Source organism: Bombus bifarius, unplaced genomic scaffold (genome assembly GCF_011952205.1).
Source record: "Bombus bifarius isolate JDL3187 unplaced genomic scaffold, Bbif_JDL3187 scf7180000008165, whole genome shotgun sequence".
Lineage (NCBI taxonomy): Eukaryota > Metazoa > Arthropoda > Insecta > Hymenoptera > Apidae > Bombus > Bombus bifarius.
In genome coordinates, this window is record NW_022884487.1 from 1459087 (window position 1) to 1486061 (window position 26975).

The following is a 26975-nucleotide window of genomic DNA, read 5'->3' on the forward strand; positions in this document are numbered from 1 at the left end:
AGAAAATAATGAGAAATGTAAGAAATTACTATTATTAAATAATATAATATTTCTATTGTAAATAAAAGGTATATTTAAGTGGTAATATAATATTATTAACAGATTATTAATAATAACAAATACAAAATTATATGTATAATAAAATTTAATTTGTTGTTTTCATTTGCTTCATATGTATTTTATTGTTTCGGAAATCGCACATTCAATAAAGTTTGATTCACGAATAATAAAAATCTAACAACAACTGATTAAATTTGAATGCAATATTGACTTTGAGAAATTTGTTGAAAACCGAAACAATAATTTTATCATACCACGATACAATACTGTTTTATCAGCATTGCATAAAAACAGATCTTCGAAGTAAAGTGTTTACAAATCGTGTTATAGTCGCGCCACAATAGCATACTTGAAATTTAGCGCCATATAAGCACAGAGTTACATATTTCAACTCGTTTTATCAATATGTTATAGTTTACATACTTTTTCCAAAAATATGACTCGTCGACTTACCGTTTCTTGCGTTTAATATTCTTTATCCAACATTTCTTCTAAACAAATGTTCACTAGTTATTGTGACAACAATGTGACAATGGTGAAAAACAAATTTACATTGAGAAATAGGTTAAGATTATGTTGGAATTTCTCTAGTATCAAATTTTTCTCGGAGAACGCAAGCAAATAACGGATCGACGGAAAAATGAGCAAGCTATGGAATTATTTGATATTTCAAGGATGGATGTCATATTTGATGGCAGCTGGTTTATTGGTTTTCACGAGCGGCTTTTTGCTCAATCGCGTTGCAAGACCGGAACGAGCTGAGTGTAAAGATTGCACGGATTCTGATTGTAACGTCAAGCAACTTCTTCAGAATCCCGATGCCGCTGCAACCATATGTCTCAAAAGAAAGTCACGTGTTGTATTATTAGTCGTAGATGCTTTAAAATATGATTTTGCATATTGGTATAATGATAATAATTCTACCTCATCTTATTATCGCAATAAGTTACCTATAATTCACGAATTGTTGCAAAATCAACCTATGAATTCACGCTTGTATAAGTTCATAGCAGATCCTCCGACAACAACTATGCAACGATTAAAAGGTCTTACCACAGGATCGTTGCCAACCTTCATTGACATTGGGTCTAATTTTGCCTCTGAAAGCATCAACGAAGATAATATTGTAGATCAAAGCACTGCCGAAGGTATAGTTTTCATGGGTGATGATACCTGGACTAATTTATTTCCTGGCAAATTTAAACGTCAATTTCCATCACCATCTTTTAATGTTTGGGATCTGGACAGTGTTGATAAAGATGTTAGATACCGTATATTTTTCGAGATAAAGAAGAAAGATTGGTCTCTCCTGATAGCACACGTTCTTGGAATTGATCATTGCGGACATAAACATGGTGCTAATCATCCTGAGATGGCTAGAAAGTTAAATGATACAAATAGTCTTATAAGAGATATCATCGAGTCCTTAGAAGAGGATACAGTACTTTTTGTTGTTGGTGATCATGGAATGACAGAAAGTGGTGATCATGGTGGTGATAGCAGGAATGAAATTGAGGCTGCCATGTTTGTTTATTCTATGGTTCCTTTGATAAAATATGATTCATCTAACAATACTGTGAACCAAATCGATCTTGTTCCAACATTGGCATCTATTCTTGGTACTCCTATACCATTTTCAAACTTGGGATCTATCATACTTGATTCAATTCCAAGTTCATCAAGAAATGGGGAATTAAAAGATGAGTTATGGTATTTGTTGCATTCAGTGTGGAGAAATATTGCACAGACAAAAAGATATATAAGTGTATATTCTGAAGATACTTACTTATTTTCTAAAGAACAGCTTCAAAATTTGGAAAATATGTATAACTACCTATTTAACCAAATTAAGAGTATTAATACTATTGAAGAATTTGACTCTTTTATTGTGAATAGTCGGAACTACTTTAAATTGCTCAAAGATACATGTTCTGAAGTTTGGGTTCAATTTGATTCTAGTCTAATGTCAAAAGGCCTGCTTTTGATGTTTTGTGCTTTGTTTTTCTTTTATCTATTTATCACAGGCATTCCAGAAGATCGTATGTATAAGATATTTGAGTCTTCATTTCTACAATGTTCTATTTTAGCAAATTTAATTACTGCATTGATAATGTGCCTTTTGTTTTTCTTTAATATTTTAGAAGAATTCAAAAACACAACATTGTTTGCCACTGGTACAGTATCTATAATATTATTAGTAATATTAATTACTAAGAATTGGGATGTTATTTCATTGAATTGGTATGATTATAGAAAAATAAAAAAATTGATCTATATTACAAGATTAGTATTTTTTTTAACAATATGCAGTCTCTTTTCTAACAGCTATATTGTTGAAGAAAATAATGTATTATCTTTTTTAATTGTTACTCTTCTTTGGCTTATCATGTTTAATCTAACGAAAAAAGATGCTAGTGAAAATCCAGAAAGAAAAACAAAACCATTTTTAAAACAACAAACAAAATCAAACTTGAAGATAATTATAATAGCCAGTAGCTTAATAGCATGTATTTCCATAAGATTATCTTATTACTTCTGGCGTTGTAGAGAGGAGCAACAACAAAGTGTATGTTCTATGTTTATATTTGGTAAAACAAGTTCTATAACATCGGACAATTTAGAACGTATTTTACTTGCCATCACATTAATTATACTTGCATTACACATTACGATAATAAGACTATGGTTGCAAAATTGTGGAAACCTTTCTGGTTTCTCTCCTAGTGTTTTAGTAGGACAATACTGTCCTGTTGTGATAGGTGTTTGTATGGGTTGTTATTGGGTCCTTCAAAGGTTACCAAAATTTGTAAAAGTAAAATTTGCACTGTCTTGGCAAGTAAGTACATTGCCTAACATAGTATATGCATTGAGTCTGTTTGCAATCTTTATATTATACTATCGTCCGCTCAGTATATTTTTACTACCAAAGAAAAAGGAATTAATTAACATATACCAAGATGAAAATGTAGTACCTCGATTATTTGAGAAAATAAAGGAGTCAATTTATCGAAAAAATATAGACGTAGATCAAACGCCAGTTGTTTATGGCTTGGGTACTGCGTATAGTGCCACATTTGTCTCATTAAGTGTATTTCTTATGTTGTTATATTCTTTATTGTTAGGGGATATATTATCACCTAGTACTTTCTTAATGTTTATATGTTGTACCTCTGTTTTGGGCTTATCAGCGATAGAAAGATACAAGAATGCTAATAGTATATGTAAGTACTTTAATCTATAGATAATATGTAAATGATTTAGATTACAAAACTGCATTCTTATTGTTATAATTTTATAAACAGCTGAACTGGTAGAAGTACCTACTCCCATACTATTGTGTTGGTTCTTAATAGCAGAATATTTCTTTTATGGAACTGGGCATCAACCAACTTTCCCTACAATTCATTGGGATGCTGCTTTTGTAGGAACAGGTGGACATTTCTATGGAAATTTATTACCAGCAATCTTAATAGGTATCTATATATAATCTTGTTTGTATTAACTTTAAATCTCTTTCTACAAGTAATAATTTGTAGGAATAAACACATTCGGATCACACATTATACTAGGTGCAACATTACCACTATTAGTTATTGTACCATTTACTTTTTATCTTGTATTTCCAAAGTTAGCTAAAATAAAATTTTCGGAAGACAACATGAAAAGAGGAGAACTGCATCTGTTTGAACAAGATTCTGTGTTTCATGCTGCAATTTTCTCAGTTGCAGGAAAATATATATTACTTCATGGAATCAGAGTAAGCAACATTTTTAATATTTTAGATCTGCTAATGTTTTAACAATATAAACTAAGTATAAACTAAATAAATAATCACTGTTAAAGAAATAATTTGAAGTTTAAAAACTATTTTTATTGATGAGTTTTTATAACTTCATATAGACATTTGGTAGCATGCTTGCTACGACGATTCACTGTCGACATTTAATGGTTTGGAAGATCTTCGCGCCGAAGTTAATATTCGAAGGCTTGGGATTATTGGTAACATTAAGCAGTGTACTGGCGTCCTTTTATATGGTGTTCAGAATCGATCAGCAAATGGAACATCTTATATCCAGAGTGACAAAAGGCAGATGATAAAATTTTTCTTGATATAAGATGTAATCAACACAGTAAAATATCAAAGTTTGAAATGTAATATTAAGTGAAAAATGCGTGCAATGACTTGTTACTGCTATCATTAAAATTGGAAGTCTCTACCAAAAAGAAGTAAATTAGATGTCCAACGTCGACACTTACCAGTACTGCCATTTTCATAATTTTATATGACTTTATATAAGAAATAGCGAAAGCGTAGTTATACAAGGTGGTTGGTAACTGGTGGTACAAGCGGAAAGGGGGTGATTCTACGCGAAAAAAGAAGTAGAAAATATAGAATAAAAATTTTTTTCTTTTAATTTTTTTTTTTTTTAATTTTCCCATCAAGACAACGATCTACAGTGAGATCCGTTATAACGAGACGTGATAAAGTGCACGCGTACCAAGCGAAAATTCAAAGTCAATTTTCTCGAAAACAAAGCCTGAAACGAAAAATTTTTGTTCTATATTTTCGACTTCTTTTTTCGCGTAGGATCACCCCCTTTCCGCTTGTACCACTAGTTACCAACCACCCTGTATATGAACTATTAGTCCAAATAGGAAAATTGAACTGAAACATTTAGGACATGAGAATGATATGTCTTTTCTTTTGTTTTTCCAAAGACCAAGGCATATTATTAATTCTGGTGCTTCCTAACACACTAACGCTACCCTGCGTGCAATGCATTGCTGATTACAGAGAAACAAAGCAACGCACTTGATGCAGGATTGCGTCCATGTGCGCAGATGATTGCTTGATCAATGTACGTATTTTTTTCACCATTTTAAGTTCATCACTGTTAACCGTATATTTTTCATTTCATTTACCGCATACGAAATTGTATATATAGCGTATATTATAAACATAATAGTAAATTTAATAAAACGTTATATATCTTTAAGGTAACTCTTCTTATATATTTTAAAATAGTAAAATTCTTTGAACTTGTGCCTTTCCCAGTACATGGTTTTATGTTCTCTATGTATTTTGCAAAATATACTTTATTGAAAGGTATCATCAAACGTACACGTTATATATAGTATGCGAAAAAAATGATCAGTTAAAAGATAGAGAGTTTGTAATTACAAGTGATAGAAATATTCCTGCTAGGTCGGTAATCTAATGATGATTGTGATGTCTGTATCCTCTATTGTCATTTCTCAGGTATTCCATCCAGTTGGCCCACTTATAATAGTCCTCGTAATCGCTGGGATCCTGTGACAGATGAACATGTTCACAATATTCACAGTATTCAAATTACACATACCTAGTTTTGGTAATTATTATTTTGAAAGACAGGCACCTGCATATTAGGCAATACAGGCATTTGTATCTGGAAACAAATGAAGTTATGATGTTGTATAAGATATCTTGTCAACCCATCATTTGTTTTACAATGATACAAATTGTTGTTAACTATCATATTTAGCTTTCATTATATACAATATAGAATACAAATATATAGATTCAAAAAGATATTTAATCTGAAACTGTTGTTTCGATTTAAATGCTTACATATAACTTGATTCTTCCACCTTGGTGTTCAGGTGTAGATCCTCCACCTGCCTGTACAGACTCTATAGAACCAGCTGGCAAACTCTGATATCCCTGATGCATTTGCATCTTAACTGAACGTACTTGTTGTTTTTGACTGCTTCCATCATTCAGAAAAGATTCAGCACCACTGACAATTTCGCGCTTTATACCTCCTGCATCTTCGGGATAAGAAACCCAAACTGAGCCAGGACCTTTTGGCAGTGATCGAGCCATCTGTAGCCCGAATTTACTATAACTCGGATTGTATGCAAGAGGCACTCCATAATCTAATGTATCTAATTTATGTTTAATAGCATCCAATAGACTCATGTTAATGGGCAAACCACTAGGGGAAGAAAGAATGTCATTAGTCATTGGATAATTGGCATTAAATGCTCCTCCGGGAGCAGCTGTAGATGCCATTCTTGCTTTTGTTATATTTTGGACTGCCAAAGTAATATTCTTCTGTAAATCAGTTAACATATCAAACACTTGACTCAAAACACCCATCTTTTGCTGAAAAGAAAACATTCCATCGATCGTTGGTTTTGCCCATGGACCAGGACTAAAAGGTTTAAATGGTTTCTTTGATGATAGTGATGTTGCAGACTTTTCGTAAGAAATCAAATCGTTCATTGTTGTAACCATGTTGCTTTTTAAATCACCCAATTCAGATAATATGTTGCTAACAATCAAATCTTTAGCGGCATTGATCGATGAGAGGTCTTCAATGGATCTTGCTATTTTTACTTGTGCATGACTTCCATCAGATACAATAGATCTCACCAAATCGTTTTTAAAATTTGCGCTATCGTCATCGCTAGTTAGTGCAGTTTTATTCAGTTTTAAAGTGTCAAACAATTTATCCAGGAACTCTGATACTTTATCATTGTACTCTGTTGGATTAGGGATTACAGATGATGGTAACCAAAAGTCAGGTGGTACAATGGTACTTTTCGTTGTTGGAACTTCGATCGGACCTGGTGCTGGAGTAGAAGTGACAATATTTTTAAACAAATTATCCAAAAAGGTAGTTTTCTTTGCTATAAACATAGATGGATCCACCACAGGTCCAAAAGGTCCAAACATTCCTGGTAAATATTGTTTTGGTGCTGTCGGACCTCCCATCTTTTTAAGCAGTACATTCACATCTTCTTCTGGTTCTTCAGAAATTGGAGCAAGAGTGGGATATGGAGGTGAAGGTCCCAAATCTTTTGTTTCTGGCTTACCAGTGCCCATAATTGAACGGAGTTTTGTTACAGTAGACTCATCTGTGCTTCTTTTTCTGCGGGAAATCTCATCCTTCATACTATAGTCAGGTATGGTATTTAAGCTTGAAAATGGAGGCATAGGCCCAAACTTAGAAGCCATAGGACCAAAAGGTTTCGAACCGAAAGGTCCGAAAATTCCACGTTTGTACTGGCCAGCTTCATCATCCACGTTACTTTTACTTAATAATGGTGTTTTGTCAACAGTATTGTACAAAGATGGACTTACTATATATGGCATAAATGGTTTGAAGCTCGTGGGATAAGCAGGTCCCAAGCCACCAAACAAGTTGCTCAGCATATCTGTCTTCTTCGAAATCATCATTTTAGGATCAACAAATTTTGGGAAGGAGGGAGATTTTGGTATATAAGGTACTGTTATGGTGTCCATTCCTGTTACTGGTAGTCCGAGAGCTCTTGCATAAGCTAGAAAAACATTTTTCATATAAGGAAGGATATATAAAATATATACATATATACTTTGTACATTTATGTGAAATATTAAAGCCTCTACCCCAAAATTTTAATTTTAACATTATTTTATTAAAATTACGTTTTCAAAAATTAAGTGTTTTATATTACCAGATTTTGAAGCATAGCTTGCCCATGGTGCTGCTCCTGAAGGGCCTTTAAAAGATGCTCTAGTTAATACTATCAAATAAGAGAAAAGTACCAGATCTTTTGGAAGAATCATCTTACACCAACTTATTGAACTCTGTGTTGTTACTGCTTTTATAGCAGCAGTCAAATAATAATAGTTGCAAAGCTCTTAAGCTTATTAGCATAGGACTAATATTCTCATTAAAATAATCCATGGCATACAGGAGGTGCACTTGTGTTTTATAATTAACCAATACAATTTCTTCATGCTACTTGGGAAAGTAATTTCCTTCATACTTGTGCCATTATGCTTCTGTAAATATTTTAATTACTCTGCTTAAACATTATCTTTTACAACAAATACATTTATATTTATTCATTTCATTGTTTTAGTTCATTGTTATAATCTATTTTTTATCTTTTTATTTTTATTATCTATAAATCAGAAATTCAGCATGTATCATTTTTCATTTACTGAATATAAGAACAGAACACCTTCCCACTTCGAATTGTAATCCGATTTCAATCGACTTGCAAACGAACTTGCGAGAAACGCGTTGTTCATTTGTCGACAATAATATATCAAAGCAGCTGTTTTCATTATTTGGTAATTACCAATTGATTGTATTAATATCGAAGAAAGCTGTCACTTTATAGAAAGACGTTTATGTCGAAATGGAGATAAAAAGCTCTTCTAATAGTAAGTAACAACGTTATTTGATGTATAATAATAGTATTTATAATAGTAGTAATAGATATATTTTATATGTAATCCTGTAATAAAAATGGCATAAAATAAACCGAAAACCCATTGAGATTTGTATAACAACTACCTAAAAAAGGTTCATTCTTTGTTTTAGCAATTACGGAAAATAGGAATGCCATGATAAATATTACTTCCACATTTGAAAATTTTCCATGGACTGCTTTACAGCAAAGTTCAAAAGGCACGAATATTATTAAAGCAATAAATCAATTGCTAAGTATGTACCATCCTAATGATGGTATAATTGCATATGAACGTGTATTAAAAGCTTTACTTATATTATCTGAAAATTTGGATAGCGACTTACAACAACAGATAATTTCTATGGTACCGTTACCAAAAGGTGTCTCAAATGATAAAATAAGAAATCTGATATTTAAAATTACTGAATTAATTAAAGCACCCAATAACAAGTCATTGTGTCAAAAGTATGACTTTTATTAAATTAATTTTTATTATTTTTTTTATAATGTTTAATTACAAGTTTATTTTTTAGAATTACTATGACACCTGAAGAATCTAATACAGAAATATTAAATGAAGACTCAGAAATTCATCTAAACCAAAATATTTTACTTGACACATCTCAAAATCTTGAATTGCATGAAAAATTTGCATCTTCAGTACCTGAAGTGTTCAAAGGTTTTCCTCCTAATGAAATTTCAACAATTCATAATCATGTGAATTATATGTATGATACATTGAACTACAATATTCCATATATAAAACCTCACGTTAATAGCAAACAAAGTTTTTCATTAAATACTAATGAAGAAGAAGAATCATTAAAACTTCAGTCAACATTGAAATGGTTCCATACTCCTCATCTTTTGTATAAAACTAATCTTTATCGAAATTCTGCATCTGGTTACCAACAAAGATTTTTTAAATCAATGGATGATAAGTACTTCCAGTTGTCCATTGATAGATTCAATAACTGGAATCAGTGCAATATAGCTAACATGCCTTATGCACTCCATCAGGTTTGTAACAATTAATTTGTTAAAAATATTGTTAATTTAGCTATCCTGGAATAGAGATTGTAAAAATAATATTACAGGATACTACATGTTTAAAAGAATTATATAAAAATGGCATAATTTCAAATAAACAGAATAAGAATGAGATCTTCAATTTGAAAATAACATATGATGATAGATTTGTAGAATCAGAAACAAATTGTGAGATTTTACATAATAGTGATGTAAATAAAAACTTCAAAAAGTATAGTAATTTGAACAAAAATAAAATTTTTGACATGGAAGTTCAAGAACATTTTAAACAAGAATTAAAGAATGAACAAGCAATTCAACAAGATATATATAAAATGGATGTTGTATATTGTGAAGAAGAAAGAAAAGATACAATAATAAACATACAGGTAAAGGAAATTTTTAGTCATAGCAATTATTTAAATAATTTATGGCAATTCTTGTAAAAGATGACACTACAAACATTAGAAGAAGAGAATTTAATGGTGCATAAGAAACTTAAAACAAGCTTGCAGAACTTTTTAAAACGTGTAGAACAGGAAACTTTAATCAGTAATAAAACTCTTTATATTCATCAATCATTAACATATTTCAATTCAATGTATACAAATATTAAAAGCATTTCTTCTTTTATAATGCAGAATTTCCAACATTGCCTAGGACCAAACCTTTGTATATGGTTCCTCCTACATCCAAACATCGCAAGTTTGTAGATCAAAGAAACCTGGAAAAGAATAATCAATTAGATATTTCGAGTAATAACACAAATAATTCTAAAAATATTAATACACTAGAGGATACAACAAAATTCATTGAAAAGAAATGCTTGGAAACATTTCATATTTGTCCAAAACCAACTCAGTTAAAAATGCTTCATAAGAGCGTAAATGCTGTAGTTAGTAAAACACAAACAATAGAATGTGAGAAAAAGGACTACATAGAAAATTTACTATACAAGTACCATATAGTTGTTGTGTAAATTTAATATCTTTCATGATCAGCAAACTTATTTAACAAAATTATTTATATACAGATCTGCAGTGAAGCAAACAAAATCAAAAAGCTTGAATACTTTACAACAAACTGCATCTATTACAGAGTTGGTTACATTTAAAAAACAGTACTATGATACTTTACTCAATATTCAGAAAGCCAAGAGTTTGTTATAATTGTTACAATCTTTTTAACATTTTTTATAAGCATATGAGATTATATGTATGTATATATTTATTATTTCTTAGTGGCAGTGGCAAATTCCTTGGGAATATCATCTGTAGAAAATTTCACAAAATATGATCCATATTATTCCAATCATTCCTATCAGGAGCAGCAATTATTACAACGTGGACCATTAATTGTTAATCCACAATTTGCAGTACATGCTATGACACAATCAAAATTATCAAATATACATAACACTCCATATGCTTGGATGAAATACAACAGTTGGAAACATCCAACCATGAAACAATTAAGACTTCCACAGCAGGTAAGATACAATTAAATATTGAATACTATATATTCAAATATATAAATATTCCTAATTATTTATTTAATTGCTTTATTCATTTTATCTTCTTCTAGTTCCCATTTCAAGTTTCAAGGAATAAAGAGTAAGTTTTCTAATCATATATATCTTCTACTGCAATCTTATTTTCCATTCCTTTTTGTATACTTTTTTGAATTAAATGCTATATTTTCTTATTTTTTCATTCTTGTGTTGGAAAGGAATTCTGTACTACATTATGTAAAGACAATGGATATTCAATGTTTTGCGCAAGATAAAAGTAAACGAATGAAGCAAAGTGTACAACGTAAAAAGTTAGAAGACATAGTTGGGAAATTGAAAGAGATAGAAAACAGCAATATGAATAATTAAAAAATTATTACTGACCTCTATAAGGTTCTTAGTTCTTGAAAATATGTTAATCTATAAACTCTTTGCATACATATCGAGACAAATAATTATAGAAAATAGTCAGAGCATAGCAGCATATATGCAGATATTCCATAAAGTTATATGTACTAAAGGAAAGTTCCTTAAAGAATACAAATAATATAATAAAATATTGATGGAGACTGTTGATTTAAGAAAATACATATCAAATAAAGTTTTTCATTCTTTCATTTATCTCGCACCAGTCTCAACAATTAATGGAACATTGATACGTTTACATGTGCACACGTATATATATATATATATGTATATATATATATACATGCATATACATACACATATTCTATAATTTTTTTGGCACTGGCAAAAGATAATAATTGAGTATTAGATTATTAATCGCGAATATTTTTAATAATTTCGTTTGTATTTCGGACGATTGCGTAATAGTTTTCTTTGTTTAATTATTGTTGCATGTTTGTGATGTTGACGTCAATCGAGCCTTAATACTTACAACATAGTAACTAATAAATGTACACATATTCTTTAGTATTAACATAGAACAAAATTGCTGCTAATTACTAACATTTCGTAGTATATTTTATAATTAACATATAATATACGCACTTATGACTTTTGTATAGTCTACAGTATAGACTCTATACTACACAACAGTCATTCATTTCATTATTTCTAAATGTACAAAATAACTTTTAAAAGAATAAACGGTAATAATAACTTAGGTGTTATATCGTTCATTCGATCATTAATCGTTATTGTCCAGAACAATCGCAATGAAGTATGACAAATTACCAACAGGTCAATATATAATGTAACTCTTGGTAATTTACTCAATCACATATGTCAACTCACAATAATATTTTCTTGTTTCAGAAAACATTTTACCTTCACAATGAGTCTATAATAGAAACATTATTATATACCCATATTTATCATTAACAGTATTGACAGCATCATCCTAATAGAAATGGATTTTCATACAAATGATGCTTTCAATACTTAATATTAATATCTATTTATGAATCGAAATACATCCAAAGGATCTACAGCAATTGATTTTTTTGGTTGTAAGGACTCTTACATTTTATTTTTGGTAATATCCAATGAATCAAAGTTAGGCCAAAGATCTCTTGTGTCATGTAGTTCATGTATCTCTTTTGGATTGTCATTATTTAGTATTATAGTTGTTCAAAACAAAATAATGTGTATAAGCAAATCTTATTAAACTGTTCCATTCCAAATATTGTTTGAATGCAATATAACTCAATAAATCTATTCTAATTTCCTACATCACATTATAATCCTATAAATATTTAATTGAAAGTATCATTTTATAAGCGAATAAGATATATTAAATTGAAAATATATTTTAATCTTATTAAGGCTATATAGTATTTGGAAAAGAGACTAATATGAAACTTCAATAATAATTATTGTATATTTCAAGTTAAATAATAAACCATTCATGGAATTAAATCATATATGCAAAAAATAAAACAATAGCAGTTGTATAGCTCTAGACAATCTTTTGTGCGTACAGTGTGTGCTATTGTTCAACATAATTTAATTAAATTCAGTGGTAAAAATAACACGAATTTCAGATCAGATAATTGTCATGCTACTTTTTAATGCAAATACCTCTCTGGATTTTAAATTGATTTCATAATAAAATAAAAAAATATTTATAAATACCTAAAAGAAATATTGTATAAATATATCATAATACAAGAAATAAAAACTTGCGATACCAAGATTAGAAGGAAGAATAAGTAGTAGAAGAAAGTTTTAGACAATTTATACGAATTTTAATAACTGGTTCCATAATTAATCAAAGAATCATTTTTCAATCAATGTCATTTATAAAATGTAAAGAAAGGGTATGTTTATCAGAAAACTAACAATCTTGTTACAATGGTGAAATAGATTTGCACTTTGTTTAAACAGTAATATTTAGTTACTTCTTTACTTTCTAGAATAAATTGCGATGGATTGAAGTTCAAACCTAATGTTAATCTTTGTTATTTGTGCCATAATCTGAAGCGTTTTCGATTAAAGTTCATACAGAAATACATTAAACACTGTTGTAGATTCACATACTAAATATAAGTCTAACGATTTATTTATTGAGGTATTGCAAATCGTAGCGAGGTAAAGCCTCTGATACTAAGTTATTGAAAAGTAACAAAGTTATTCGACATACATGACACTCAAAGAGCGTTATATTTCTTCTGGCAGTGTCCGTACATTTTTTTTTAATTATTTTACTTAAACTTTTAAGCTAAATATCTTGCACCATGTAACATTTCCACCCAACATTTTTATCATGAAATCTATCCATATTTTTTTTAAACACTTTATCAGTACACCAGTAATGTACCATGTATAAGAAAAATTACATTTATTTCTTCGTTGTGTTCAAGAAAACCAAATTACAACATCATCAATATTTTGACACAACGAAGCTACCATAATATATACTATTCTCTTTTTTTCTTTATGATCCTATATGAACACGCATTTTTTCCTTATGCTAATCAATTAATTAGATAACTGACGCGTTATACACGCCAACATATAATTAGATGCCTGATCCAGATGTATATATTCTAATATTGTATCAAAAGACAAAGTAGCTGTCACTTATGATTCTAGTCGAAATTAATTACTTCTTTGTGTTTATAAGATTATAATAATCTTATAATCAAGTGAAACAAAACAGAGGTCCCAATATAATCGATTCTATGTACCACTTGTTGTATGGTAAAAAGAGATTTCAAGGACCAAACGGTCAAGAAACACAATCTTCTGATAATTTTCAAGATGAATTGTACCTCTAATACGATATGTATGTACTAAAAATTACTTTGCTCTTTAATTTGATGAATCAGTAGAGACAAGGTTGTACAAGAGTACTGGACTAGAAATGGTTTGAGATTTTCATTAAAGTAAATAAGTAATGCAATACCATTACTGATCGTTATATTCCCTTCTTGCAAATAGTGCGTATACCTTTTACAAAAATAGAGATGGACTTTTTCTAAGCTACCAAACTACATAATTGTATAAAACTCAACCGTTTACGTATAAAATACTAATAAAAAACTAGATTTCGTTATGGTATAATTACAGAAAATAACTTGTGTTTATCAATTCTCGTCTAAATTTGTGAAACACATTTCTACGTCCATCTCCGTGCAACAAGAATATCATTTTGAACAATAATCGAAGTAGTATAATTTAAATACTTGTTCCATGCATACTAATTCTCTGTATAATTCACTTATAACAAGAAATGCTAAACTGATATTAGTTTTTCAATCTTAATATAAATACTTGTTGCCTGTTTAAAAAACAATTTTCATAAATTTACAGTTGTAATAAAACAGAAAATTAATACATTTGCCTGATTATTAACTATTGAGTATGCATGGAAACAGAATATATTGACATTAAAGTATAACAAAATAATAAATAAATATTTTAATCTTTAATTATTAATATAAGTTATACTTACAAATAATCCCGTTAATACTTAGGTTTATTATTTGATATATAATTGGAATGAAATGACATTATCTGTATGTCAAAGATGGGCAGTCTGGTTGTATAATGCAGAATGTCAAAAATCGACAACTAAAAAGAAATTATTTTCTTGGCAGCATAATATACAAGGCAACAATAATTTTATATAGGATTCTTAAATGTTTGGACATAAGACATTATTCCATGGTCTTGATTGCAATATAGAGCTTTTCTGGAATTTATCTACACCTGCATAAGTAACTGATTAACAACTTAATTCCAAACTTAATCTCATTTTATGCACAGAGAAGAAAAATATAGACTTAAAAGATGATAACAAAGACGTTATGGTCACTGTGCACTACTTTAACATTAAAGTGACTTTTACATATGTAAGTTTAAACACATTCAATTTGGACAAATTCGTTTAGAAACAATATAAATATTTCATTGGTAAGACAATAAAATATTTTCGTTCGTTTTTATCCTTTCCTTAATACAAACAGTGAAAGAAGGTTCAATATGATATTACGAAACTATCGTTTCAAGGGAAACTTCTGTATTACATAGCTGTTCCCAAAAGTCATTCACTGCAATGAGTCCAACATTTTCTAACACATGTATACGCGTTTTTATATTCAATCAGGCAAAGCTGTAAGGATCAATAGTTTTGCTAGAACAAGGTTGGACGTCATCAGGTGGTGGATGCCATTGTCCAGTCCACATGGCAGTACGATCCATAGCTATTTCTGCTGCTTTCTCCATACTGTTGCTAGATGTACATTCCATTTCCCAGTGGAAACCATTTTGAGTCACTTGCATTGAACTAGATTCATCTATGCCACAATAGTCCTGTGCTTTATTGTTCACTGGCATTTGTAAAGTTTTATTTCTAATTTGTATAGAACCACTGCCTCTATGTTCAGCACCAGGCCAAGGTCGGGATTGTTCTACCGACTGTAGAGGTAATTTCCGCGGCACCCGTCTAGATTTATTATCCTCCAGAATATGACCACTATTGGTTTTGGTACTTATTAGATTTCCATCGCCTGAACTACTATCACCATCTCTTCTTCGCCTTCTCCTTCTCCTTTCAATATCGACATCACTTCTTTGAATATCTTCGTTAGTTTCTTGGGTATGTAAGAAGTGTTCCCTTGCAGAAGCCCAGTGATCTTTTCTATTGGCATCTTGCTTGTATTTTGTATGATTATCATTGCTGTGATGGCCATTATTTGTGTTTGTATCACTGTCTATATTTTGTTTCCTTGACTGTTGATTTTTGACAGCCCATGAAGCAGGCCTCTTAGGGCTCCGCTCTTTGAGAGTAACCTAAAAAGATAAAAATTAGAATTATTGAGAATAGTTTAAATATAGTTATAAAATAATGATAAGAAATAAAATTACTTACTCCCGAAGAGGAAGAATTGTCAACAGGCTTATAAAGTTGTGTTGGTGTATGATTGCGACTATCTGAACTCCTACAACTTGATCCACTGCGACCATGTATCCATGAAAGTAAGAAGGCTAAAATAGCACATGACAATCCAAGCGCTGCCGCTGCAGACAACTGAGACCGAGTGCGTTTTGGCACCCAGCCACCACTGTGATATTCCCATATAGAGCATGCTAATAATGCACTACTCAAGGCATAAGATAAGCCTATACCAGTGAATATCCAAGCATTCTATAAGAGGTGGATTCTATCAGATATATCAGTGTCAAAATATTAAATCATTAATAAATACACATATAAAAATTTATATTTTTAATCATGATGGTAACATTAACTAAAAATAGAATATTGATAAATCATTGACTACTTACCAATTTTGCCCAATTGAAAGGAAAAACATATATAACATGCGAAATATCAAGGAAGAGGAGCAATGCAGTGACCAAAAAACAGAAAACTGCTACAAAGATCATGAAACGCAGCCGCCCGATTAAAGGCAACATAAATAAGCTGACCTTGGCAGTGCCGGAGCTGCATAATGTTGCCAAACACGCTGCAGATGATATCTATGTAAACAATTTAAGGTAACTTATTGTTTTAGGAATAAATAAATGAAATAATAATCTAAATGCTATAGTACTTACAAGTAGTAAAAGTCTAATAACACCAATAGCAGTTTTAAGATGTCCCTGTATGTCACAATAAAGTACCAAATGACTTGCTCTTGGCCAAGCCAAAGCATTTGAGGAAGAGCCATGGTGATCACCATAGCCATAGTGACCATGATAATTAGCATGTGAGTCCCATGAATGGACTGTTGAATGGACCCCTGGTGAATCCAGCTCCAAAGGTTGGGAGCTAATTTGCCCCCCTGTTCTACTGCCTGCTATTAATATAATATCAAATAATGTATATGTTGATACTCTATTTTTTCTAAATATTTGCAGTTTACAAATTATTTTCTTACCAATATCAAAGTCCTGAATGTCCTCAGGTCTAGAATATGCAGAGGCTGGTAGTTCCAGGTCACGAATCTCTTCTAAGAGAAGTACTTCTATCTCGTCGGCTGCATACAAGTCCGAAACCGAGTGAAGATGATGCCGAGTCTCGCTCATTACTTAGGCACACTCGAGTGTTTACTCCTTCCTGCCTGCCGACGATCTTTCCTATTTGATCCACTATTAACCACCATTCATTACTCATTGAATTAAGCAACTGCTTTATACGTTTGCCAGCCATTGTCTACGCATACTGTGTGCCATCTCTTTTCTGCACGCAATACCATCCCTTGGCCTTCAGGCCACACCTACAGAAATTAATTAACATTGCACAACAACAACAACAAGATACCAAGTATTAACAGAAAATATTCATTATTTAACAATCCAATGTGGATAGGGAGACAAAACTTTGAAATAAAAGAAATAAACACAATTGTAAATAAAAATAATTTATTCTATATATAAAAACATAATAAAAGAACAATAAATAAAAATGTATAAAGTAAGAACTAATATAATCAATACAATTTTAATACATCATTCCAATTCAATAATAGATAACAAAAGATCTATTTTAATATAGCACTAATTTTATATTAAAACTTAAAAATATAAAAAATATAGACTAGATTATTATAAAATATTATAAATTATAAATCCAATTCAATGGTATAACAAAAGATCTATTTCAGTGCTATCAAATTAATACTTAAAAATATAAAAAATATAAATTACCAATTATAATTATATATTTAAATAACAACTTATACGATAACAATACAATATATACAGTGGTTACAAAAACTACTTGCACACCATTGTATTTACTATAACATTACATACTAATTAATTAAATCCAAATATGACTACAAAAATTTCATACAATGAAAATGAAATGTAAAACCTAATTCATTGAAAAATACAATTACGTACATGAAAAAACTCTTGGTAGCGACTGTATTTTTAAACATTCGAGTCTGTTTCATAATAGGTTGGAACTTCCTATTCTTTTATTATTAATATACATCATATTTCACATATTTCAATATACTTAATATTATTTACATTATTATCTTAAAACATAAATGCACACATAAATGAAAAATCAAAATTAACATATTATCTATATTATAAATAAAATACGCTTTAACTGATTGTGTGTAAATTATTATTTTTTCGATTCGTAAAGTTACAGTATAAAAACGCGGTGGACATAGAAGAAAAATTGTTTAACTTGTCTTTTATGATATTCATCGTATTTAACGTCAAATGTTTGAAATATATATAAAAATACCTGGATTTCATGGTTAGTTGTTTTTATAAAAAAGTATCTATTAATTTCAAATCCACATGTGGTTGCATGTGACATCTCATCAGAATGTACCAAGTATGATGATCATCGACATTGTAAGTTCGACGATAAAAATGTGAAAACGTACCTCGATTTTGTTCGCGATGAACCGACACGGAGATCACATTTTTCCGAAATTTTTCATAATAAATTCGGTGACTGTCTGAAGAATAGCCGCCATTGCCTTTTTGCTGTTTTTACTCATAATCTATGCTCGTCACGACGACCTAGAAATAGCAGATGGAACAACTTGACCCTTTTTAACATTCTCTGCCTAATAAAAGAAAAAAAGAAAAATAGGACAAATACATAAATTATTTGCACACGAATAAATACAAACTTTTTTCTATTATAATTATTCATTTAAATTATGAATTTAAGAAATAATATGTAAATTGTTATATTTTGCATAACTATATTACTTGTATAACATATTAGTTAACTTATTAGTTACGTGTTATTTACGTATCTTATTAGTTACATCTTACTAACTAATAAAAAGAAAAATAGGCCAAATATAAAAATTATTCGTCCACAACGATACAAAACTTTTTTCTATTACATTTATTCAAATTATAGAATTAAGAAATGATATACAAGTTATGATTGTAAAATTCGAAAATTTAATTTACTTCACGCGTTTTTGTAGAATATATCAAATTTATAAAAAATATAATAATTAAAAAATTGCATTTTCTAAAAATATGTTAGTATAATAAGATAAATCAGTTATGAAAATGGTAATATATTAAAAAAATAATTCCAGCTTTGTTTTAGTACAATATACATATATGATCAATATAAAATTATTTATTGTAATTCTTTAAATTATATTTAAAGTAATTATAATTTAATATCATAATTTGTCTGAATGAGAGGAATGTATTCATTCGATAAAATACTCGTAATTATGTAAAAAATATTGTAAATCAAATCCTTTCTTGGCTGTAAAAGCGCAATAAAGAAATAATATAGTGATTTTTCTAAGAAATTAATAAAATTTCTAAAATTTGATATTTTATTAATAATATTTGTGATCGCATATATTTTGAATAAATTATTTTTGAAAAATCTGTCTCAGATTAGTTCTATAGCAAATAACTGTTTCTTTATTTAATGAAACTAATAATCTTTTCTTTTATTACAAGTTCGTAAAATAATAATGAAATTGTTTTTTGTTAATGTGTTTTTAAGAAATTTTGTTTTCATTGGTAATACGCCTTGTTATGTCGCATCCATTAAAATCTCACTTTAAGCAGTTCTTAGGTGGACAATTAACTATAGTAAACTGTATACTCAGTCTGTCAAATTGACAGGAAAGAGTGTTTGCTTTTTTATCAGTATTAAAGTACAAACGCCTATTTTAATTAATTGAAAAAAAAGAGCACTTTTTAATCATACGTGTTAAAAAAGTATGATATTTATAAAGTAATTTGTTATTTTAAATCATACCTAGAAATCATTTGTGTCCTTTTAGTTGTAAAAGCGTTAATCATATTTCGTATTTTTAACCATCGTCTTCCATTATGAACACATAGTAAGTGTTTTGATATTAATTTCTATAGAATTATTGTCGTTTAACCAATTTTACATTAAACAAAGTATCATTTATCATATACGTAATATAGAATATCATTCACGTAACTGATAAGATAGCTAGCCACGCATTTAAAATAATATTATGCTGTTTATTTTATATTTATTTATTATCCATTGTAACGTTTTCTACAATAATATTTATCTGGTATAATTTTTAGTAACAGAAACGGACCAGGTATATCAGGAAATACTTTTGATCGTTGGGTACAGATGACCAATATGCACGACGATTCTACTATCACAAAAATGCAACATCAGTTTTGGGTTACGAAACAAACTTTATCACGAAAGTTAGGTAAAAAGGAAGATGAATGTATAGTAGCGTCCGATGCAGAATTGGATGCTAAATTAGAACTGTTTCGTAGCATTCAGGAATCTTGTTCTTATTTACAAAGAATTATTGACAAATATCAGGAGCGATTGTGCAGTAAGTTATTACTATTTAAGTCTCTATAAAATAGGATTAGTTAAGGTAAAAAAAATTTTTAAATAATAAAAATGACTGTACAATGACATTAAATGTTATATAGATCTTGCACAAGAAGAAAATGCAATGGGACGGTTCCTTAAAGATGCTGGTAAACAAGATAAAACTAGAGCTGGCAAGATGATGACAGCAGTTGGAAAATCTTTATCATATTCTGGTCAACAAAGACTTGCATTAAGAGCACCATTAGGACGTTTGTATCAGGAAGTAGAAACATTTAGACAAAGAGCTATTGAAGACACACTGCAAAAGGTCCAAGCAATGGAAAAAGCTCGTACAGAGTACAGAGCTGCTCTGTCATGGATGAAAAATATTTCTCAGGAATTAGATCCTGATACATCAAAACAATTAGAAAGATTTCGTAAAGTTCAAACATGTGTAAGACAGTATGTATTGTTAATGTATTGTTAACATCTAAATTCTATAGACATTTAGATAGCTTTGAATTTATATTTTCTTTATTCATACAGAGGTAAAATAGCCTTTGATAATCTGGCTTTAGATTGCCTTCAAAAGGTAGATCTATTAGCAGCAGCAAGATGTAATATGTTTAGCCATGCTTTAGTTTTATATCAGAGTACACTTCTAAATTTTACTGAAAAATCTGCACAAGCATATTCTACAATAGCAAGCAGTTTTAAAGGCTATCAACGATATGATTTTATGGTAGTAAGAGAACTAGCTGAACCCTCAAGTAAATTAGCTCAAGAAACTGGAGGTGACGATGATCTCGATGAAAAAGAGAAGTAAGTTATAAATTTTAAAGTGTTAATAACAGAATTTTTAGATAAAATATATTTTTTTTTATCATAGGTTATCAATTTTTGACATGGATTATCATGACAGTGTTGAAGAAGCTGAAGAAGTACAACCAGCCAAACAAAATACAGTTGAAATTGATAAACAAGATGAAAAATTATTGGATATTGATTATGAGACAAAAGATATTAAAGGGTTGGAAGAATTAGACATGAATTCCAGTTCCTCGAATAATGAAATTACTTCACAGTCTACGTCTAATATAGAACATAAGGAGAATCTCGATCAACTTTTTGAAAATTTAATTCTAGATAACGCCACTCATAGTAATATGCAAGAAGGAAATCAATCTGAACTTGATAGAAAGTTTGGTGAACAAAGTTTAACGATGGATATATTTAACAAATCTGATACAAATCTTAATCTGGCTGATTTCTCTTCCTTAGAAGAACAAAATTCAAGAGAGCAATCTTTACAGTTCCTCACATCCGAGAATATGGTACTTTTGAATGATATTCTCACTGATAAACAGAATGCTGATAACGAATGGGATGCGATATCGCATGATACATTTTTGCCACCGAATATATTGAAACAAAGTTTGGGCGATGCAGCGCTTGGCATTGGGCAAAAGAGCATGCCGACTATCAACATGGGTGACAAGGTAAGTAAAAACTAAATTTGTTTTTACTAAAATCAAATTAAAAATATCTGAAACACTATTATTAAATTTTTCCTATATTTTTCTTAGAAAAAAAATAAGACTGGCAAAAAAGGTAATTCCTGGTTGGATTTATTTGCTGAACTGGACCCTTTGGCTAACAATCCCATGGAAAATCTTTCTGATAACAGTAATGCATCTGCTTAATTTTTTAAAGTATTTAAAACTATATTATCATGACATATGATTAGTTGCAGTTTATAGCAACAGCCAGAAGAGATATTTTTATTTTCTCCAAATAGGATAATGCTACGAGTATTATCTATTTCTTACATTTGCACTGATATTTCATACTTATTAGTTGAATTTTAACATTCCAGATTCTTTAGATTTAATGAAAATAGCAAGATGATCGTAAGAATCAAAAATTCTTAAATTTTCGTAAATAACTTTTCAAGCTCCATACCAAAGATTTAAAATCGATGATAGTTTATAAGAGATACTAGTCATATACTTCTTTTAAGTACACTAAAAATATTTTTTTCATGATAATAAATAATTATCAACTTTTCTAATCATGTTTATAGCAAAATATGTTTAATATGAAGTATATCATACGGATACCTGTATATAATTTGTTGACATTCCACAATGTAAAACTTTGCAATCAATTACTTTTAACATTATCATTGTATCAAACAATTCATATTTTAAAAATGTATGATACAATTATTACATCATTTCTTTTTTTAATATACTGAAATATTGCATATTGTTTTCTTTTTTTAAATAAAATAAATACAACATAAACAGATTACATCGTCAGGGATATTGTTTTTGTATCTTTTCTATATAAATATAAAATGCTTATGCATCAACGAAATACAGAATCACAGTGTTAACACCAAAATATAATTGTATTTCGCATATAAAAGAACTCTAAATCAAAATCTAACTTTCATCAATAACACATCCGGAATTTAGGCATCATAAAATTGTGCCATAGCCGTTCTGACCCTGAAATGAGACAAATGTATATTAAAAATCAGAAATATTTGAGAGAAAATATTTTTATATTAATTATACTAAGATTTAATATCTTATTGAATTATTATAATTTACAAGGACATTTAAAGATGATTTTCAAACACAAATAGAAAGGAAGGTTTAAAGATTGTTTGACATACTTATCAAACAATTGGAGATCCTTGCTATGACGTAATTGTTGTAAAATACGATAAAAGCCCAGTTCTTTTAAACGTGCTTGCCGTTGTGCAGCACCAGGTTCTTCCCTCCAGACTAGGTTGCACACACAAAAAACTGCAGCAATTTGCAGTTTTACATTGCTATGCATCTAGATTTATAACATAAATGTTAGAAATTTCTGCTAGAACTTCAATAACATATTACTGAAGCATAAATTATATAAGAATCATAAAATAACACGGGAAGATATTTGTTGTATTATTCAAATAAATTAAAAGAAGGCGATAAATAAAGAATGAAATATTAAAGAAAGAAAAACAAAAAGACAAAATATTTTTTACAGACCATATAATCCATAAGTTTTTTAAGCACATCTTCGTTAGCCATAATATGATCTTTTGCTCGATTTCCATCAGCTACATTCGCTAAAATACAGAGAGCCTGCTCCTTTACGTCTGCTGGATGCCTTGGGTCTTCTAAAACTAATATAACAGCTTGCATAACGTGAGCAGCGTGTTCTCCCATTATACGATCTATGTGTGCTTTTGTAGAGAGCAAGTTTCGTAATAAACCTAATGTTTTCATCAAAACTGGTATATCTTGATCTGCCAGAAGACAAAAGATTTGATCTGTTCCCAGACATTGTAAAATTTGTAATTTTACTTGCTGTTCGGCTTGGAAAGCCACGTTCATCAATGCCCAAATTCCATTCAATCGCAATGCCGGTGTACATCGTTTTGTAAGCGAGCACAATAACTCTATTCCTCCAGATTCAAGAATTGGTTCTTTGCTTGGACTAAATTCCAACAATAAGTTACATAAAGTACTCGAGGCAACAGTTAATAAGTCAACTTCACTTTCGCCTCTACCTACATAATACAATTGTACTAATTAATAATAATAGATACTAATAGCATGATCTAATTTTGAAAAATTTTCGTTTTAGATTTATATAACTGGTATTACAAAAAATATGCAAAAAGATCTTCAATGTTCTTCAGTAATCTTGTATGATTTCATTGAAAGAGTTATGTGTAATTAAAACATTTTAAAGGAAATGTGTCGTAATTTTGTATAAATCATATTATTTTAATAATAATCCATCAAGTCTAAAAATATTATATCTTACCCTCCAATCCCTTATCTGCACCATGTAACAATTGCATAAGGGGCCTCCAAACAGCATGATCTTGAAACGTTGTTCGGAGTTGCTGAACACTTCTAGAAAGAGAATGAAGACATCTAACTGCTGCTAAACGTACGTGAGAACCTCCTGGATCCTGAAGTCCTGCCACTACTTGTTCCATAAGGCTTTCTGTCTCGATGATACGTTTCCTAATATCTTCATCATTAGCACCAAGGGATGCGAATGCCCTGAATGCAGCTTGTCGCATATCTTGTGTTAATGTTGCATCCTGTAGCTGCGCCATTGCAAGTACAATCTTGCACTTGTACAATTCATTAACATGAAATATTAACAATAGTAAACATACAAAATAGATATGTAAATCTATAATGTATAATATACTTACATGTGGATGACATCGTAATAATTCTGCAAGAGTAGGAATTAAATGATTACTAATGGAAGCTAGACGTTGCAATTCGGTATTAACTTCGGTAAGGAAAGCCAAAGTTTCAGCCGCCGCTACTCTTTCACGAGGCGGATGATCTCGATGACAAAGTCGTACCAAACAAGGTAAAGCACGGTATATAATTCTAGGATCTTTGTGTACTAGAACTCCAGTTCTATGCATATATGTAACACACCTTGCAGCTTCAAGTTGAATTAAGGAGCTTTTCTCACGGCCCATTAATTGTCCTAATGCTACAGGTACAAGCCTACCCTGTGGTGTGTTACTGGTAGTTGCCGATGCAACTGTGACACATACCCCATAATTCTTATAACACATATTTGCCAAGCATGCTAGAGCTGATGATTGAACATCAGGTAATGGAGAATCCAACTGCATTGCTAATGTTTCTACCGCACCACCTTTGGCTAAAGCACTTTGCTCTTCTGTTGTCTAACAAGAAATTATTAAAAATATAATTTTAAGGATTACATAGCAAAGTTAGATTTCATTTTATCATTTCTATACCTTGCATGCTGTTGTTAAAATTGTTGCTACACAAATTTGACAAGTGACTGATTGATTTGCTAATGATACCAATCTTGGCACTAGTGCAGGATCCTGATATATTGAATGAACCGGTGCTGATGGATGTTGAAATACTGTTCTCAAACAACGTAAACATGCCTCGTTTAATAAATCTGTTATTTTTGGCTTTCCTTCTAATGGCGTTTCTGTGATAGGTGTAGATAATATAACCTGAAAAAGCAACGGCACTACACCGAGATCTATAAGTGCTAGCACATGTTGATCAGTTCCTTTAGCTAAAGAACCCAAAGTTACTGCAGCCTCTAGCCTTATATTATCTCCAATTCTATCTGATGTATCTCCAAGAAGTTGCAATAAACGAGGTACTACACCTTGTGCTATTACAGATCCTTTTTGTCTATTACTTCCAATTACAGAATTTTTTAGGCATCTAGAAACGAAAAAAAAAAGAGATCAATTATAGTTAACATAAATGTTCAATTAAATAAACATTGACAAAGTAATGGTGGAAAGTAAGAAAAACTATAAGATTGTTTTAATAATATTACCTTTTTAACACTTCTTTACACCATATGTTATAATAATTTTAATAAATAATGACCTTTAATAAACAAGTTTAGAGGTTAAGTACGATTTGTACTCACATAATAGCTTCTAAGCATTTTTGAGGATCCAACGAGTATAATTCATCGATGTAACTTCTCGAACTCTCAACATCCTGTGACACAATTGAGAAGTCATTTAATTTTCAAACTTTTCGAACGATTGTACGAAAAATGATATCTTTCAAAGCAGAAGAAAACCGGTAACTTGTTTCACCTTTACGAATTCACTCACCATGAATGGTTGCATCACCGAGACCATAATTCTTTTCTCTCGGTTTTACATAAAGATATTACAAATGTTCACTCAAAATAATTCTGCAGTATATAGTCAACTACCACGAGGAATAGTTAATTTAACAATCGACTTTGTTTGTTATGTGAACACTCACTGTTTCATTTGGTAAAACTCGCGTTCTGAAATAATTCCCAATAGAACAGTATTGGTATTATCATATAATTATCACTAGACTATAGATACTTATGCAAATTCATATTTTTATAAATATAATTTAAAAAATGAAACTTAGATATACATAATTTTTCATATTATCTGCATTTTTAAATTTCTCATAGATGTTGTTACGTTTTCATTTTGGGGTTTTAGGACGGAGGTACGTAGGTTGGTATCAACCTCACATAGAGCGCTGAACCACTTTGCTCGTGGAAGTGCGCGAAGATTAAAAAAAAATTTGTTCTTTTTATAAACGATCGTTTATTTCAACTTGTACTTTTTAATTACAATAGCAAGAAGTTAGCACTCGAGAGTCAAAATTTGAATTGATTAAAAACTCACTTCTTTCACTTTTGATCTTTAATTCCTGCCTAGATCCAGGGTCCCCTCCCCTAGGTTTTGTCTTCCTGAGTAAGTGGAGGTAGAAGCATTGCCTCTCACAGAAGACCATACCTACATGTGCGGCGATGGAGAAGGGAATAATATAAAAGAGAAACAGCAAACTTCCTAAAAAAGTTTAC

At 30.2% G+C, this 26975-nt stretch overlaps 6 protein-coding genes and 1 pseudogene across 11 annotated transcripts; 4 read left to right on the forward strand and 3 right to left on the reverse strand.

The window, feature by feature from the left end:
- The first annotated feature begins 398 nt into the window (after positions 1-398).
- On the forward strand, positions 399-4813 carry LOC117209122 (GPI ethanolamine phosphate transferase 3). Of its 2 annotated transcripts, XR_004487854.1 has the most exons (5): positions 399-3281; positions 3363-3533; positions 3783-3817; positions 3961-4378; positions 4693-4813. XR_004487854.1 is itself a non-coding variant. In XM_033450795.1 (4 exons), the coding sequence occupies exons 1-4, from the start codon at positions 701-703 to the stop codon at positions 4153-4155; spliced, it is 3168 nt and encodes a 1055-aa protein (XP_033306686.1). In that variant the 5' UTR covers positions 400-700; the 3' UTR covers positions 4156-4284. The 2 variants fall into 2 exon arrangements, 1 of the variants encoding a protein (XP_033306686.1); XM_033450795.1 differs by lacking the exon at positions 4693-4813 and having other exon boundaries at positions 400-3281; positions 3597-3817; positions 3961-4284.
- Positions 4814-5139: 326 nt separating this feature from the next.
- LOC117209123 lies at positions 5140-7688 on the reverse strand. Of its 2 annotated transcripts, none has more exons than XM_033450796.1 (3): positions 7543-7688; positions 5672-7386; positions 5140-5371 (listed from the first exon to the last, which is right to left on the reverse strand). In XM_033450796.1, the coding sequence occupies exons 1-3, from the start codon at positions 7652-7654 to the stop codon at positions 5276-5278; spliced, it is 1923 nt and encodes a 640-aa protein (XP_033306687.1). In that variant the 5' UTR covers positions 7655-7688; the 3' UTR covers positions 5140-5275. The 2 variants fall into 2 exon arrangements, with proteins under 2 accessions (XP_033306687.1, XP_033306688.1); XM_033450797.1 differs by having other exon boundaries at positions 5140-5489.
- Positions 7689-8094: 406 nt separating this feature from the next.
- Positions 8095-11647, forward strand: LOC117209127 (annotated as a pseudogene).
- LOC117209126 lies at positions 9835-10533 on the forward strand. Its single transcript, XM_033450800.1, has one exon. The coding sequence runs from the start codon at positions 9995-9997 to the stop codon at positions 10295-10297; it is 303 nt and encodes a 100-aa protein (XP_033306691.1). The 5' UTR covers positions 9835-9994; the 3' UTR covers positions 10298-10533.
- A 1635-nt stretch (positions 11648-13282) lies between the features above and the next one.
- Positions 13283-18826, reverse strand: LOC117209125. Of its 2 annotated transcripts, none has more exons than XM_033450799.1 (6): positions 18652-18826; positions 17179-17517; positions 16856-17094; positions 16583-16777; positions 16167-16442; positions 13283-16087 (listed from the first exon to the last, which is right to left on the reverse strand). In XM_033450799.1, exons 2-6 carry the CDS (start codon positions 17324-17326, stop codon positions 15398-15400), a joined length of 1548 nt encoding a protein of 515 aa, XP_033306690.1. In that variant the 5' UTR covers positions 17327-17517; positions 18652-18826; the 3' UTR covers positions 13283-15397. The 2 variants fall into 2 exon arrangements, with proteins under 2 accessions (XP_033306690.1, XP_033306689.1); XM_033450798.1 differs by having other exon boundaries at positions 16856-17097; positions 18652-18825.
- A 999-nt stretch (positions 18827-19825) lies between these two features.
- LOC117208993 (islet cell autoantigen 1-like protein) lies at positions 19826-23570 on the forward strand. Of its 2 annotated transcripts, none has more exons than XM_033450547.1 (6): positions 19826-19975; positions 20321-20589; positions 20693-21035; positions 21120-21395; positions 21463-22072; positions 22160-22298. In XM_033450547.1, exons 2-6 carry the CDS (start codon positions 20373-20375, stop codon positions 22274-22276), a joined length of 1563 nt encoding a protein of 520 aa, XP_033306438.1. In that variant the 5' UTR covers positions 19826-19975; positions 20321-20372; the 3' UTR covers positions 22277-22298. The 2 variants fall into 2 exon arrangements, with proteins under 2 accessions (XP_033306438.1, XP_033306437.1); XM_033450546.1 differs by having other exon boundaries at positions 19830-20100; positions 22160-23570.
- Positions 22878-26427, reverse strand: LOC117208992 (armadillo repeat-containing protein 8-like). Of its 2 annotated transcripts, XM_033450545.1 has the most exons (8): positions 26236-26427; positions 26043-26116; positions 25378-25828; positions 24808-25302; positions 24405-24723; positions 23621-24144; positions 23257-23423; positions 22878-23086 (listed from the first exon to the last, which is right to left on the reverse strand). In XM_033450545.1, the coding sequence occupies exons 1-8, from the start codon at positions 26260-26262 to the stop codon at positions 23050-23052; spliced, it is 2094 nt and encodes a 697-aa protein (XP_033306436.1). In that variant the 5' UTR covers positions 26263-26427; the 3' UTR covers positions 22878-23049. The 2 variants fall into 2 exon arrangements, with proteins under 2 accessions (XP_033306436.1, XP_033306435.1); XM_033450544.1 differs by lacking the exon at positions 22878-23086 and having other exon boundaries at positions 23181-23423.
- Between the last annotated feature and the right edge of the window lie 548 nt (positions 26428-26975).

Bases quoted from the DNA above. Each gene is read 5' to 3' on its own strand.
- LOC117209122 (XM_033450795.1), top strand. From the start codon at position 701: ATGAGCAAGCTATGGAATTATTTGATATTTCAAGGATGGATGTCATAT. The intron at 3,282-3,362 runs GTAAGTACTTTA...TTTTATAAACAG, and splicing joins CAAGAATGCTAATAGTATAT to CTGAACTGGTAGAAGTACCT. The intron at 3,534-3,596 runs GTATCTATATAT...AATAATTTGTAG, and splicing joins ATTACCAGCAATCTTAATAG to GAATAAACACATTCGGATCA.
- LOC117209123 (XM_033450796.1), bottom strand. From the start codon at position 7,654: ATGATTCTTCCAAAAGATCTGGTACTTTTCTCTTATTTGATAGTATTA. The intron at 7,387-7,542 runs GTAATATAAAAC...ATGTTTTTCTAG, and splicing joins AAGCTATGCTTCAAAATCTG to CTTATGCAAGAGCTCTCGGA. The intron at 5,372-5,671 runs GTAAGCATTTAA...CATCTGTCACAG, and splicing joins GTGGAAGAATCAAGTTATAT to GATCCCAGCGATTACGAGGA.
- LOC117209126 (XM_033450800.1), top strand. From the start codon at position 9,995: ATGGTTCCTCCTACATCCAAACATCGCAAGTTTGTAGATCAAAGAAAC.
- LOC117209125 (XM_033450798.1), bottom strand. From the start codon at position 17,326: ATGAGCGAGACTCGGCATCATCTTCACTCGGTTTCGGACTTGTATGCA. The intron at 17,098-17,178 runs GTAAGAAAATAA...TTATATTAATAG, and splicing joins CATTCAGGACTTTGATATTG to CAGGCAGTAGAACAGGGGGG. The intron at 16,778-16,855 runs GTAAGTACTATA...TTGTTTACATAG, and splicing joins TTATTAGACTTTTACTACTT to ATATCATCTGCAGCGTGTTT.
- LOC117208993 (XM_033450546.1), top strand. The intron at 21,036-21,119 runs GTATGTATTGTT...TTATTCATACAG, and splicing joins GTTCAAACATGTGTAAGACA to AGGTAAAATAGCCTTTGATA. The intron at 21,396-21,462 runs GTAAGTTATAAA...TTTTTATCATAG, and splicing joins GATCTCGATGAAAAAGAGAA to GTTATCAATTTTTGACATGG.
- LOC117208992 (XM_033450544.1), bottom strand. From the start codon at position 26,262: ATGGTCTCGGTGATGCAACCATTCATG. The intron at 24,145-24,404 runs GTAAGATATAAT...TGTATTATGTAG, and splicing joins TGCAGATAAGGGATTGGAGG to GTAGAGGCGAAAGTGAAGTT. The intron at 23,424-23,620 runs GTCTGTAAAAAA...TTATAAATCTAG, and splicing joins AAAAACTTATGGATTATATG to ATGCATAGCAATGTAAAACT.